Source organism: Rhineura floridana, chromosome 2 (genome assembly GCF_030035675.1).
Source record: "Rhineura floridana isolate rRhiFlo1 chromosome 2, rRhiFlo1.hap2, whole genome shotgun sequence".
NCBI lineage: Eukaryota > Metazoa > Chordata > Lepidosauria > Squamata > Rhineuridae > Rhineura > Rhineura floridana.
The window spans coordinates 81,254,516-81,270,103 of record NC_084481.1 but is presented as its reverse complement, the minus strand read 5'-3'; the positions used below and the strand labels follow the sequence as shown (position 1 = coordinate 81,270,103).

Genomic DNA, 15,588 nt, shown 5'->3' with positions numbered 1-15,588 from the left:
CTTTCTGTCCTCAGACCGTATTGCTTCCATCACAGCCATGGCAAACTTATTTCTACATCGCCCCACAGCAGATGTCATGTTTCTGGCCCAGTTTCTCGGGGCAATGATCTCCACCATCCACATCGTTCCGTGGGCCCGACATCATTCCAGACCTTTACAATGGGCTCTCCTACATCTCCAAGTCCAACCATCGCGTAATTCCTCTGGGCCAATCTCTGACGCAATCATTCCGCTGGTGGGTATCCACAACTTCCCTTACCAAGGGGACACCGTTCCGGGACCCAACCAGAGTCCTAATCACCACAGATGCCAGTCTGTCCAGCTGGGGAGCCCATTGCAACTCCACCTTTGTCCAAGGCGTGTGGTCAACCCAGGAACTAAGTTACAACATCAACTGGCTGGAGCTCAGGGCTGCTCATCTCGCTCTAAGACACTTCCAGCCACTATTCGCTCTACAACACGTCCTAATTCGCACTGACAATGTTTGCGTGAAATCTCACATCAACAGACAAGGAGGCACAAGGTCCAGGGCTCTACAGGAGGAAGCGACACGACTCTTCGACTGGGCCGAGTCCCACCTCCTCTCATTACGAGCAGAACACCTCAGCGGCACGCTAAACGTTACGGCCGACTGGCTCAGCAGGCAAACGATCCATCCGGGAGAATGGAAACTTCATCCAGCTGTGTTCACCCTCCTTCAGCGGCGGTTCGGCCCCCTCTCACTGGATCTCTTCGCCTCCAGCCAAAACTGCCAACTGCCTCGTTACTTCTCAAGGTACCTAGAGACAACGGCGGAAGCAGTGGATGCGCTGACGACACCATGGCCACACGGACTCCTTTATGCCTTCCCGCCTATATCACTCCTAGGCAGGACATTGACAAAACTCCGACTCGAACGGACACGGATTTTACTCATAGCATCCTACTGGCCTCGCAGACCCTGGTTTTCGGACCTCCTCTCGATGTCAATGGCGGCTCCCTGGACTCTTCCAATCAGGCCGGATCTTCTCTCCCAAGGACCAGTTTGGCATCCGGACCCGAACTGGCTGAGACTGACAGCCTGGCTTTTGAGCGGACACAGTTGATCTCTGCTGGTCTGTCTCAAGGGGTCATAAACACTATTTTAGCATCTCGGCGTCCGTCAACTACTCGAATCTATCAGAGTACTTGGCGTACTTTTTCCAGCTGGTGCACTTCTAAAGGTTTTTCAGCACCCCAAGCCACTGTACAGCACGTTCTACAGTTCCTACACAGAGGCATGACATTGGGACTCAGACCGAACACCCTGCGTAGACAGGCCTCCACCATCTCCTCAATTCTGTCTGTCTCTTCATCGGCAGCACCCCTAGGCACTCACCCGCTCATCAAACGCTTCTTAAGAGGAGCTCCCCACCTCTCTCCAGCGGTACGTCACCACTTTCCATCCTGGAACCTCTCCAAGGTTTTGCAGGCATTACAGCAACCTCCATTTGAGCCTCTTGCCTCAGTGCCTCTAAGACTGTTGTCTTTTAAAGTCCTTTTCCTCGTGGCTATCACTTCAGCGAGGCGGATTTTGGAGTTACAGGCCCTGTCATCGGCCCGTCATCTCTGCGTATTCCATAAGGACTCTGTAGTCCTGAGGCTGGATCCATCGTTCTCTCCTAAGGTCAACTCAGTCTTCCACAGTAGCCAGGACATTGTACTTCCATCCTTTTGTCCAAAGCCGGTCCATCCCCTCGAAAAGGCCTGGCATTCGCTGGATGTTAGGAGAGCGCTCAAAGTTTACCTCTCTCGCACCCAGGATATTAGACAGACAGACGCATTATTTGTATCCTTTCATCCGAGATCTTTGGGAAAAAAGGTGTCCAAATCCACTTTGTCCTGTTGGCTTCGAGCCTGTATTTCTATTGCATATCAGTCACTTAATTTACCAGTGCCGTCTAACATCACGGCCCATTCGACCAGGTCTGCTGCCACTACGGCGGCTTTCCTAACTAATGCTCCTCTTACAGACATATGCAGAGTGGCGGTATGGGCTACCCCTAACTCCTTTGTGAAGCATTATAAGATTGATCGCTATGCTTCAGCTGACGCCTCTTTCGGGAGACGTGTCCTGCAACACGTTATTTCTGATTTGTAACTTCCTAGGAATCCCTCCCTATTAGGGGGCTACGTTGGTACATCCCAATCTGATGGCAGGCTACCTGTGGAAAATGGTCCCTTGGACCCACCTGAAGGGTGATTTTCACAGGTACGCCTGCCATCACGTCCCTCCCTTGTGGGGGATTTCTGGGGAAATTGGTTCAGTATTTCGTATATAGTTCAATCTATGTGCTTCGTGCTCTGTCTGATTTTCTTTAGTTAAAACCTGTTCTTATGTTGCAAGTTCTATGATATTTGCTATGTATATTTTCTTTGCTGCTGGGGCTTTTGCCCTTTGGTTACTTTCAGATTACCACTTCGGACTCGTCATCATGAAGACTGGAGTGGGAGGGGCTCGAGCCCCAGGTTTTAACTCTAGTGCATTCTTGCCTTCGGACGCTAGATGGCAGTACTACCCAATCTGATGGCAGGCGTACCTGTGAAAATCACCCTTCAGGTGGGTCCAAGGGACCATTCTGAATGTTGTTTGGTTCTCTCTGATGTAAGTGTTTACACAGAAGAACATTTTAAAACACAGTTCTCCATTTCAGACTGAAAGTGGTAAAGTCCTGAATTCTACCACCTCAAATCTACATAGCATAGCTCATAGAACTGCTGTTAATTTAGCATCCACATTTCAGCTATATGTTTTAATGTGCAAAAGAGCCCTTATTCTTCTTTTTGACTAATCTGTGAAGCAGTTTCCTGGATATATGGTCTACCTTTTAGCTTATCGCCCAAGAATTCAGGGACATTGCTGTTTAGGGTTCTTATCGCCCAAGAATTCAGGGACATTGCTGTTTAGGGTTCAGTGTCTTAAGCTCACTTAATAATGAAAAGGTGACTATTTTCCTTCAGAGAGGAATTCTGTCAATGTATGCTCACCTTACCTTCTTTGGTATATTAATGTCTTAGCAGAACCATTAAAGAGATTGTGAGGGGCTCAAAGAAATGAGGTAGCTGAAGCAGTGTTCCCTGTTACTGAGTGTCACCTGAATGCACAAATGCTGCTCAAGGCTTAGGGAAGGGCAACCTCATTGTCTCTGACAAAGAAAAGAAAAGAGGCCTTTTGTGCAGCTTAATTGTCCCTGAGTGAATAGTTAAAACTAGTCTCCAAAAATGTAGGCTTACAGGTTAGTCTTTGCTATACAGTTTCAAGGTCAGGCCTGCTTTGTTCTATGTTGATTAAGAAGGGAAGAGTGCCACCTATATGTGCATGTTGCACTGTGATCATGTAATAGCATCAAGAAAAAATTTCTTACTGTACTTGCTGTAAGATGGGAGGCACTTAGTTGGATAGCAAGTTGTTTTACAGGGGGAACCCTAGGCAGCTCTTCGTTCATGATGGGCTCCTGAGCAGTTTAAGAGAATGTATAGAAGCAGAATGAAATAGTAGTGGTGCTTATGTACTGGATCCCCCTCCCCCTTTCTGGACATAATGAGATCAAGTGCAGCCAGGAAGAGGAATGACAGTAAGAGAACTTGTATAGGTCTAGCCAGTAGAAGTAGGGAATCGAGCTTTTAGAGCAGAGAGCTGTAGCAGTGAAGGCTGTAGGGAAACCTAGACAGGGAAGGAGAAGCAGTGGAGATGGGAAACCATTTGGGCACATGGCTGCTAGGTTAAGAATGTCTCTTGTCATGAAATTGTGTGCAGCTGGCAGATGTTTAATCAACCATATCTTTCAGAGTTAAGGAGAGATTCTGTCTTGAGAATCACAGTTGTACTTGGACTTCCGGGAAGGGTGACTTAGCCTGTGCCTGCTTTTGAGACGGGCTCCTGCCTCAAAAGAAGCTTATTCAGATATATCAGTCAGTTTTTTCTTTTTTTTTTGACTGATTAAACTTCTCCCGGGTAGGGAGAAACGAAGAGATTAACCTCAAAGCCTATTTTTGTTGGGACGACCAGATCTCATTAATTTATGGGACGAGGTCCAGCCGACGAAGGTGGGACGGATTTTTAACAGCAAGCTCTATCTGATAAAGCGAACGTTCACCTTATCTTCTAAGAGAGAACGCACTAACAGGCAAGCACCCTTCTTTCTATATTTTTCTTTTACTTGACTTAAATTGTTGCTGTTTAAAAGAGATTTGCCAGATTGATCAGTTTTTGACATCTCACTGGGGAGCCATAACTTCTCTCTGCTACGCACTAATTAATAGCTTATCTCTGTTTTTGTTGCAAAAAGCTGTCCTGGATTTGCATTCTAAAGATATACACAGAAGAGGGATTTCTATTCCAGATTTTTATTTTGAAAAATATTATACTGTTTTGAGACTACTCTCTTTTTGGTCTATTTTATTTTGACGAATCTGTTTCTTGACGATTGCCATTAATTGTTTCGATCCTGGGAACTGCATTTTGTTTACTTAACTATTGGAGAGATAAGGCTGTCTGCTCTGTTTATACTGTGATGTCACCAAGTTTGGAGTATTAACCCAATTGTTGCTGAAATAAGAAGTGGTTTTCCTATATTTTTCTTTTAAAATGGCAATTAAGAAAGTGGCTGAAAATCTGGAAATAACTATGTTTCAGAAAATAATGGATGAGATTGAAATAATGAAAATTGAATTGAGTAAAATGAAGCAGGAGATTAAAGATATAAGGGTCCCTGTGAGAGAGGTGACCCTGGAAGGGGTCCCTGTGAGAGAGGAGACCCCGGAGATTGGAACAGGGGTCCCTGTGAGAGAGGTGACCCTGGAGACTGGAATAGGGGTCCCTGTGAGAGAGGAGATCCCGGAGATTGGAACCAACGTGGAACAGGAACAAGATTTGGAGTCTATGGACTTTAGAAATAAAATCTATTGTTTGGAACTCAATGTTATCTCTGAAGAAATGAATGAAGATTCTAGAGATAAAGTTATCAATGGCATGGATAATCTTCTGGACTGGAATGATGTGATGGAGCCCAATATAGAGAAAATCTATGGAATTAACTGCAGCCATGTGACAATGGAAAAACTTTTAAGAGATGACCCAGTGTATTTTGAAAAAAAGAACAGAGATATGATTTTACAGCAGTATTTCAGCAACCTATTCAGAATGGATGGCAAGAAAATATTTGGGATAGAGGTAATCCCCATCAGACTCTTACTATATGACTATGGCTTTGACAGCAAGATTATTATGGAATACTGATAATGGAAGATTGGATATTGAAATTACTGGACTTAACAAGACTACTGAAGATGGAAGATGGAAAATGGAACTAATAGAGATAATAGAACAATGGCTACTGAAATTATTGAACCTAACAGATTCTGATGTGATGGATTAATTGAAATGTTTATTTTGACTATGGTTATGACAATAAGATTATCATAATTAGTAATGAGATGGATTAATCGATATGCTTATCTGGAAAAAAAAATTGATAGATATATTTCTTAAAGAATTGAAACCTCTCTTTGACTTTTTGTGGAAAGAATAAAGTAATGTTTATGAGATTTGATGATTAAGTAAGATAACTACTGGAGGAAAGTGATTTTATAATATGACTTAAGAGACAGGATTGTTATATATTATAGACTTATAACTGATTTGATCTTTGACAAATGGGAAGTCAATATTTTACTCTTTATTTTTTATTTTTGTTTTTTTTTTTCTTTTTTTCTTTTTGTTTAACTATTTTTGATTTTGTTTTTTGTCTTTGAATGTTTTATGATTCTGTCTTGTATGTTTTATGAAAATCTGAATAAAAATTATTGAAAAAAAAAAAAAGAATCACAGTTGTACTTAAAAAAAAAAAGAATTTCAATGTTGTTTGGTTGTATCCCATCTTTGTTGCTCATTGTGTTTTTCTTATGTTGAATACATGAATAAATACAAAATAAACATAAATTGAGAAGAATGATCTGTCAGAATTTCTCTATTGAGATGCGTAGCAAAGTTGCGTAGCGCTGCGGAACGGAGAATATTGAGCGAGCTTAGTGTGTGTGTGTTTGAATCTTTGCTAAGATTCTACCTTCCCTGCAAATTAGTCAGACAGAGACTTTAAGCTTTAAAATAAGAAACAACTACTTTATTCTGGAAGTACATGCTTGATAGGAAAGAGTTCTATATCTAGCTAACTGGCTATGCTGGAGCAATGAGCACTGGTCCCAGTACTCGCCCTCATCCTGGTTGAGAGGAGAGACAAAGAGAAGATGTCTGCTCCCGTCTCAAGAGAAAGAGGACACTGAGAAATGCGGGAAGGAACTGAGATCAACATTCCTTTGCTTATCAGCCTAGCAGGAAGGGAAGGGATGGCAGGATCAAAGGGACAGGTATAGCCTCAACCAGCAAGAGGTCTAGCTCTCTCTAGCTACCCTTATTAACCCCATGCAGCCTCAACCCACCAAGTTGGAGTTGAACCTCATACATTCCAACATGATTTGATCCTTTCTTGATGATAAAAAGTAAAACTGCTTGATTGACAGCTACTGTAGGCTACATGTGTGATAGCTGCTTAGGATAAACGTGATGCAAAGCTTTTGAATTAACTTGAATTCTATGAGAATGTAGAAGAGGGATAGCCATTCCCTCTTTCAAAATGCTTCCATGATCATGAGTGAATTTCACAACCATGGAAGCAAGTATAAACCAGTTAACTACCTGGTTATGCTGATGGCAAACCACAACTGACAAAATAAAGTTATTGGCACAATGCATAATTAAATTATGAAATTTGTGCCCACAAGTTGTGGTGGTGACCGTTAACTTAGATGGCTTTGTTAAAAAAGAATTAACCACGATCAGTGCTTTTTTTTTTTTGCGATGGTACTGGTACAGAGTACCGACATCTCTTTTTTTCCCTGTCAATGGCAACTATTTTGTGGCATCACAAAATGGCATCAACTGCACTTTTATCAAGGTATGAGTACTGACATTTCATTTTCTACCAAAAAAAGCACTGGCCATGATTTTTTCTTTTTTTGAAAAAAGATTAGTTGGATAAATTGATCTAAAAGGGAATCTCCATGTTCAGAAGTATTATATATCTGAGCATCAGATGCTGGGGATAGTCTCTGCTTATGAGCATCCAGTGGCTTCAAACTGCCTGCTGTTGGAAATAGGTCAGACAAGATTGGTACTTGATCTGATACCCCAGGGCAATTATTACTTTGTAGACTAAAGGAAAAGATGTACTATTCACCTTTATCTTAATCTTTTCCTCACACAAAGGCAGTGGCTATAGTTTCCCCTTTGTTTGCATCCTTAGGTTTTTGTTTTTGTTTAATAAACAATTAAATGCTGTTTCTGGGAATTACACCACATGCCCTTCATCCTGTTATTCTTGGAAGAAGTTTTATTACTTCCTGGAAGGTAAAAGGCAAGAAAGCGAAACATTACTGGTACCCACAAGGAGAGGAGGGACATTGCAAGGCAAAAGAACCAGCCCCTCTAGCTACCTTCAGATGTTTTTGTTTGGGAAAACAGAGGAAGAGTGATATGAAGGTTTGAGGACGTGGGAGTTGTTCCAAAGGCTTCATGGAGAAGGAGATTTCGAGGAGGGATTTGAAGAAAGAAAGAAAAGTAGTATCGTTGTCAAGTGTACGGAGGGACAAATTCAATTCAGTTAATATTTAAAGCTCTGCCACGTTCTTTAAAAACCACAAGTCAGGTTTACTTCACGTGCTCTCCGAGTCAAAAGTCTGCATGGCAACCTTTATTGGTTTGCTCAGGTGCTATCTAGCAATTCAGATAAGCAGTGTGCAGATCTACATCACGCATATGCGATGCCTGGGAGCTCTCGCTGTAGCGTCGGAAGGTCTGCGGGCCAGACCGGTTGGTGGCCCTGCAAGGCGTCCTGGGCCAGGGCATGCCAGCGTTAAGCTGCACTACTTCTGGCCTGAGCTGCAGGCCGTCGCTGTTTCCGACTGGTGTACCGTCCTTTGAAATAGTTGTACGTTCAGGCGAGATGGAATGCCTTTCCTGGATATTTTTTTCTTAATTAATGTTATTTGCTATTTAATTTAATTTAATTTTTTGTACAATGTATTGCTTTACTGATGTATTGCCTTGTTGATGTATTTTTATATTTGTGTTTACTTTTTCTGTAAGCCGCCTTGAGGGCTGTTTGGCCGAAAGGCAGGGTATAAATAAACATTAACATTAACTGAATAGAATATGATAAATAAATAAATAAAATAAATAAATAAAATAAAATAAATAAAATAGAATATGACACTCTTGTGTGGTGTCCTTTGGTTCTACGGCACGGTTGCCAGTTTGTGATCATCCAAATTCAGGATAGCTGTGATAAAAATGAAAGATTGATGATTGTAGAGAAGCTAGGGACAGATGGCCATAAACTCCAGCACACTGGGGAAATCGGGTGAGTACAATAGTACAAGGCAAACACCTCCAGTCTAAAGGATATTAACATGAGGGTAAGAAGCTCACCAGTTTTCCCAACCTCCAAGGGAAAGAATGTGCTAAATCTTCTGAAATTCTGGCTTTACCTCTCACATCTTGTGTGACATCTGTCCAGTCCACAGGTAGGTGGTGTTAGGCAGTGCAGGTGAAGTAGCCATGGGATATTCCAATGAATTAATGTGACGTGAAGTTGCTCACTTGGTGGCTTGTGTTTGGGTCCAGTTTCAGACATTTAGCCAAATGGTAATATCCTTCTTGTAGCGGAGAGCAGGCCGGGGTTTCAGGTGTGTTTATGCTGTACCCATGAAGAGACGTCATGTGTGGGCTGGATATTTGCACAGATTTGTCTGTTATCCATAATCCTTCTGACCCTTTTGGATATTGTAAGAATCATGCATATGCATGTATGAACAGCCAACACACGTGGTGTCCACTCATGTGGGATCCGATCTGTACACTCCCGAAGGTCAGGCTTACTCACCTCCATGTGAAATTGGCTTGAATATCTAAGCATATCTGAACTAATTTGATGATTAATGTTGTTTCTTTCTTAACCCACAGGGTGCCCACATTGTAAAAATTCCATCCCTCATTTCACAACAGCTGCAGAACTTTTTAAAGAAGATCGAAAGGTAATCCCATTTTGAATAGTTTCTGAGATGTTATGTAGAGCATCACAACCATACTTGTTTTTGCTAACAATATTTCTCCAGGTTTTTTAATGGTGAAACATTTTGTGGTTTAAAACAATGACAAATTGACTGAACAAATTAATTTATTTTTTAATGCCAAGGCAGTAAACCAGAGGTAGGAAACCTGTAGCCCTCCAGAAGTTGTTGAACTCCATGTCCCATTAGGTCTAGCCAAACTATACTGTGGTCAGGGATGATGGAAATTATCTAGCAACATGTGGAGAGTAATGGGTTCCCCATCCCTGCAGTAAGCTAACAATTTCTCTCCTTTTTTCCTTCTAATTTGTTGCTTGGTTAAATGTGGTTTGGTTAATGTTACTGTCCTGTGAGGTGCTTCTTTTTCTTTTTAGTCTCAAATTGAGTCAGAAAGTTCATTTCAAACTAGGATTCAAAGGAGGAATGTGTGGCACATGAGAACCCTAGGAGCAGCTGGGGCTTCACTTGCTGCTGACCCTGCTGCTAAAAGAGACACATACTGTTCTTCAGTTCTAAAAGTGGGTTGTCTTTAGTGATCAGTGGACCCTCTGTGGCTCAGTTCAGAACTGGCTCACTGTATACAAGCTCTCAGAGAACGCTTGGGGGGAAATCTCACACATGCACACCCAAGCTTCCAGCACATAATGTTGTGCCTTATTCAATGCACCCACAGAATTTCATCTTGTCCCCACTTGCTGCCAGTCCCAGACACTAATTAAAGTTTAGAGACAAAGGTAAGAAGCTCCCAAAGGGTCATTCAAGGCTTAGAGTCCTGTAGAGTCCCAGATCAAGCATGTGGAAGCTCCCCAACCTGCTTCTTAGACTGAGGTTCTATATAAGCCTTCTCCTAAGCCCTCTAATTTTAGTGATTTTTTTCTACTTTATGGCAATGCCAATGCTATACTTGTTGATCACATAACTAGAAGTTTCACTGAGGCAAATTAAAAAAACCCATTCAGGTAAAGTGTGCAAAGGAAAAGAAAGAATGCAACACGTACTCCAGTACATACACTTTCCTCCCCAAAACCTAGTTTTAAATACAAATTAAATTAGATACATAGCATTTTACTACTAGAGCTGGGAGTTAGACTAGAGCAGGGTGTGTAGCTACAGTCATATTAGGCTAGGAGAAAGATCCGGACATTGCTGCTTGTCCCCTTAGTAGGAAAAATCTCAAAGAACAAGCGGCTATGACTCCATTTCTCTTCTACCTGCACATCCCCCTTTATCAGGTTCTTTAGGAGGAGGAAAAGAGCTGCTCTCAAACTCTCAAGGAGCAACTCCCTGTCATTGGGGTGTGCATCTGCAGGTGTTGCTATGTGCCCAGTGGGGGCTCTCCTAGTGTGCTGCAAAACTGACCCCCACCTACAGAATGGGGGTGGGTGCAGCTGAAAATTTTGCCTTCAGGCTGAGGAGTCAGGAGTTTACGAACATATTTGAATGAATGAATGGGCTAGACTCTTGTGAAAGGCTTGATATTTTCTAAGGAAGGGAAGGGAGAAGAAGAAAATGGATTATCTTTACTGCCAAATTGAAAAACGAAACCTGACTGGTTATTTTTTATGAATATTTTGATTGGCTGATTATTTACCTTGTGGGGCTGCTACTTGGCTAGGACAGCGTGGGGAAAAAATAAAATAAGGTCCTGAGCTTTTAAGCATGAACTCACTTCCTCCCAGCTACTGCAACTTTATTTATTTATTTATGAATTGTTTCCTATGCAGCATCTTGAAGCAATTTCATGGTACAATAAAAAATAAATAAAACAATTTATTCTTTTGGATGAAAACCTTCTACGCACACACACACATGCATATGTACATGGGATCTTCAGCCATGATACCATCCCCCTCATCCCATGGCTGCACTGTGTGTTTATGTGTGAAAAGTACAACCTTGTGGATAGGGGCAATTATGTGGCTCTTTCTCAACCAAATCAGATCTCTGCCAGGATATCTGTGGGCTTAGTATCAAAGAATGCTGCCAACAGATGGGTGAAATTCCACATGCGCAGTGTTTCCGTTGGGTAAAATGTTTGATTGTGCAAAAACTGCCAAAGATTGAGAGAGGGTCTTTTAGCCCTCAAGACAGTGATTGATGGATAGAACTCTTATTTCAGCCAGAGGTAGTTAAACAGCTAAAGTGTGGAGGTATAAAATTTAATGAGGTGGAACCAAAGTTCAAATTGAGAATATTGAGTTTGGTGGGGGGTTCCTCAAGGCCAGACACAAAGGAAAAACAGCTTTGTTTTTTCCCCCATCAACTTTTCAAGGTGGTGGAGATTGATAATTTTGGGCTCCTCCTTCAACCATACACAATCCAATTCTTTGGAGTCTATGGACTTTAGAAATAAAATCTATTGTTTGGAACTCAATGTTATCTCTGAAGAAATTAATGAAGATTCTGGAGATAAAGTTGTCAATGGCATGGATAATCTTCTGGACTGGAATGATGTGATGGAGCCCAATATAGAGAAAATCTATGGAATTAACTGCAGCCATGTGACAATGGAGAAACTTTCAAGAGATGACCCAGTGTATTTTGGAAAAAAGAGCAGAGATATGATTTTGCAGCAGTATTTCAGCAACCTATTCAGAATGGATGGCAAGAAAATATTTGGGATGGGGGTAATTCCCATCAGACTCTTACTATATGACTATGGCTTTGACAGCAAGGTTATTGTGGAATACTGATAATGGAGGATTGGATACTGAGATTACTGGACTTGGCAGGACTACTGAAGATGGAAGATGGAAAATGGAACTAATAGGGATAATAGAACAATGGCTACTGAAATTACTGAACCTAACAGATTCTGATGTGATGGATTAATTGAAATGTTTATTTTGACTATGGTTATGACAACAAGATTATCATAATTAGTAATGAGATGGATTAATCGATATGCTTATCTGGAAAAAAAAATTGATAGATATATTTCTTAAAGAATTGAAACCTCTCTTTGACTTTTTGTGGAAAGAATAAAGTAATGTTTATGAGATTTGATGATTAAGTAAGATAACTACTGGAGGAAAGTGATTTTATAATATGACTTAAGAGACAGGATTGTTATATATTATAGACTTATAACTGATTTGATCTTTGACAAATGGGAAGTCAATATTTTACTCTTTATTTTTTATTTTTGTTTTTTTTTTTTCTTTTCTTTTTTTCTTTTTGTTTAACTATTTTTGATTTTGTTTTTTGTCTTTGAATGTTTTATGATTTTGTCTTGTATGTTTTATGAAAATCTGAATAAAAATTATTGAAAAAAATAAAAAAAAAAAAATAAACCATACACAATCCAATTCTGCTGAAGTATTTCTTGTGGTCTGCTAATGTCCTTAATGGATATTTTACACAGGCTGTAGTGCAGCACAGGAATGCAAGTGCTGGAGAACTGCTTTGCAACTTTTTTTTAGGAATTCTTTTGCAAAGTTTGCATGAGTGTGTTTGTGGATTGGTTGCTCTGCAGTTCACTGGGGAGAAAGAGAACTGGGCTCTGAAATAATTGTTCTAACATCTAGTAAGGTTTAAGTTAGAAAGGAAAGGGGAAGCTTTCAGTGGCCTGTTTCTTATGAAATTCTATAGCAAGGAATTTTTCTCCTTCGATTTTTGAACTTCTCTGAATTAAGGGGTGGCACTGTACCTCTTGTAGAATGTACACTTGGATTTTGAGAGTGTTATGGGCAGGGTGTTTTTTTAATGTGAATAAATGCAGCACTTATGAATTGGTAGATATCCTGATAGAGAAAAACTTTGTTTATTTATTTATTAAGTTTATATCCCGCCCCTTCCTTCCAGTAGGAGCCTAGGGCGGCAAATAAAACACTAAAAACACTCTAAAACATCATAAAACATCATAAAAAACAGACTTTAAAATATATTAAAATAAAACATATTTAAAAACACATTAAAGCAAAACATTTTTAAAAATATCTTTTTAAAAAAGCTTTAAAAACATCTTAAAAAGCAATTCCAACCCAGATGCAGATTGGGATAAGGTCTCTACTTAAAAGGCTTGTTGAAACAGGAAGGTCTCCAGTAGGTGCCAAAAAGATAACAGAGATGGCGCCTGTCTAATATTTAAGGGGAGGGAATTCAAAAGAGTAGGTGCCGCCACACTAAAGGTCCACTTCCTGTGTTGTGTGGAATGGACCTCCTGATAAGGTGGTATCTGCAGGAGGCTCTCACCTGCAGAGCACAGCAATCAACTGGGTATTCAAGGGGTAAGACAATCTTTCTGGTCCCAAGCTGTATAGGGCTTTATACACCAAAACTACAACCTTGAACTTGGCTCAGTAGCTAATGGGCAGCCAGTGCAATTCTTTCAGCAGTGGGGTGACATGTTGGTGATACCCTGCCCCAGTGAGCAGTCACGTCACTGCATTTTGCATCAGCTGCAGCTTCCGGACCAACCTCAAGGGCAGCCCCACATACAGCACATTACAGTCTTCCAGCCTGGAGGTTACCAGCCCAAACTGGCAAAAGGCACTCCTAGCCACTGAGGTCACCTGGGCCTCTAGTGACAAAGATGGATCCAGGACCACCCCAGACTATGTACCTGCTCTTTCAGAGGGATTACAATCCCATCCAAAGCAGACAATTGATTAATTATCTGATAATTACCTTGGGCCCAGCCTAGATGCAGCAGCGGCAGCAACGCTGGTCGTAGGGTTAGGAAAGCAGCAGGAGGGCTCACGTGTGCAGGGAGGAGTTGCCTCACCATGGTGGACAGCATCTACTGGACCTGCTTGCTGGGTGTGGTGGCCAAGGGGCTGCTGGATCAGTACACGGACGGTCGGGCAGCGCGGGTCTGGCAGCTCTACATTGGCGACAAGCGGAGCCGCATGGCCAAGTACAAGTACTGGCTGGTGTCTCTGCTGCGGGGCCAGTGCTGCAAGACGGTGCTCGACCTGGCCTGCGGCACTGGGTGCAGACACTCTGAGCAGAGCCTTGAAGACATTGAAGAGAAGGAGGAGGAGGAAGTGGTGGCCGGCAGCCGCAGTGAACGAGCCGCCTGAAGCAGCGCCGCTGCCAGCGAGGCTCCTCTGCCGGGCGCCATAGAGGCATTGTCACCCTCTCCTTCCTCCTCCGGTCCCGCGGCACTTACTCGCCGATGTGGTCGCCATCGCCGCCTCTGTCACTGCCACTCCCTCTGGCATCAGTGCTGCTGGGCCAGGCCTGGCTGCGGGAGGAGGCGGTGGCCTGCCTGCACGAGGCTCCCCCACCCAAGCCACTCCTCTCCTGGCACCACACTGCCCTGGTGTGCTGGCTAGAGGCCTGCCTGAGCCACAGGGGAGCACGCCATCAGCCTCGAGCAGTTCTGTGAGGCCCTCAAGGCCCACCCTGGGCGCGCCCAAGCCACCGCCACCACCAGCAAGGCAGGAGGAGGCACAGGGGCCGGAAGGGAAGCCGCAGCCGCCGCCGAGGAGCGAGCCCAGAACAAAGAGACTGGTGCCATTTGATGATCTGGGTTGGGGCAGTCGGTGGTGGCTGGACTAAAGTCCACCCTGCGTAGCATGGCATTGCTAATCCATCATCTTATTTGTCACGGAGGAAGAATCTCTCTTCCAGGTCTTTCCCGTCAAGATCCATTCCTTTGGACTTCTCCTGTGCCCATCCTTCTTCTCACCCACATTTATTTATTTATGTATTGGTGATTGTAAATTGTGTTTTTATTGATGTATTTTTATATTTGTGTTTTTTGTAAGCCGCCTTGAGTGCCCTTTGGCCAAAAAGAGGGGTAGAAATAAACAATAATAATAATAAATAATAAAAAAACTTGGGAACCACCAACCCACTGTGCCACCGTCTTGCTAGAATTCAGACTCAGTTTATTGGTCCTCATCCATCCCACCACTGAGTCCAGGCAGTGGTCCAGGGCTTGCACAGCCTCTCCCGATTCAGATGTTAACAGAGAAATAATTCTAAATATTATTGCAATTTAGGACACTGACACAGTGGGGACAGTTTGTGAAGTCAGTGCCAGGTCGTCAGAGCAGGACTTTGGGAAAGAAGTCAACAGAATGACCAAGGTGGCCCCCAAACGGGCTTGCTCATCACATTTTAAAGGAATGTGCATTACTATCTAAAGAGGGAGCCCCACCATAAGACAATGAAGTCCAAAGTCTCAAATTACCTAACTGTGTCACTGTGCATAGTCTGGATGTGAGGATGAAGATCTAGAGATATGCCAATATGAACTTCCCGTGACTACATATTGAAGATATGAATATCCATGAACTAGTATTCTGCAGTATTTCAGAGAAGGCTTTCCTATCTGAGAGTGTGTCTGTTTGTGGCTTCAAGTGATAACACCAGTGCTTCAAACAGCTGTGTCAGACCATTCACAAGTCAGAGCTTTCATATCACTCACAACACAAGAAACACAATGCTTTTTAGTGGAGGCATTTTGCATAAGAATCATCAGGTGACATATAT

At 42.4% G+C, this 15,588-nt stretch overlaps 1 protein-coding gene across 5 annotated transcripts in view; it reads left to right on the top strand.

Moving 5' to 3' along the window:
* Positions 1–15,588, top strand: part of PDIA5 (protein disulfide isomerase family A member 5) — a 271,149-nt gene that overhangs the window by 225,539 nt on the left and 30,022 nt on the right. For 3 of the 5 annotated variants that reach the window (XM_061609090.1, XM_061609087.1, XM_061609088.1), the window contains one exon: positions 9,038–9,108. In XM_061609090.1, coding sequence (XP_061465074.1) covers positions 9,038–9,108 — 71 coding nt within the window. Of the gene's footprint in view, positions 1–9,037; positions 9,109–11,416; positions 12,159–15,588 lie in introns of those variants that run through there. The other 2 variants (XM_061609089.1, XR_009760542.1) reach the window with 2 other exon arrangements.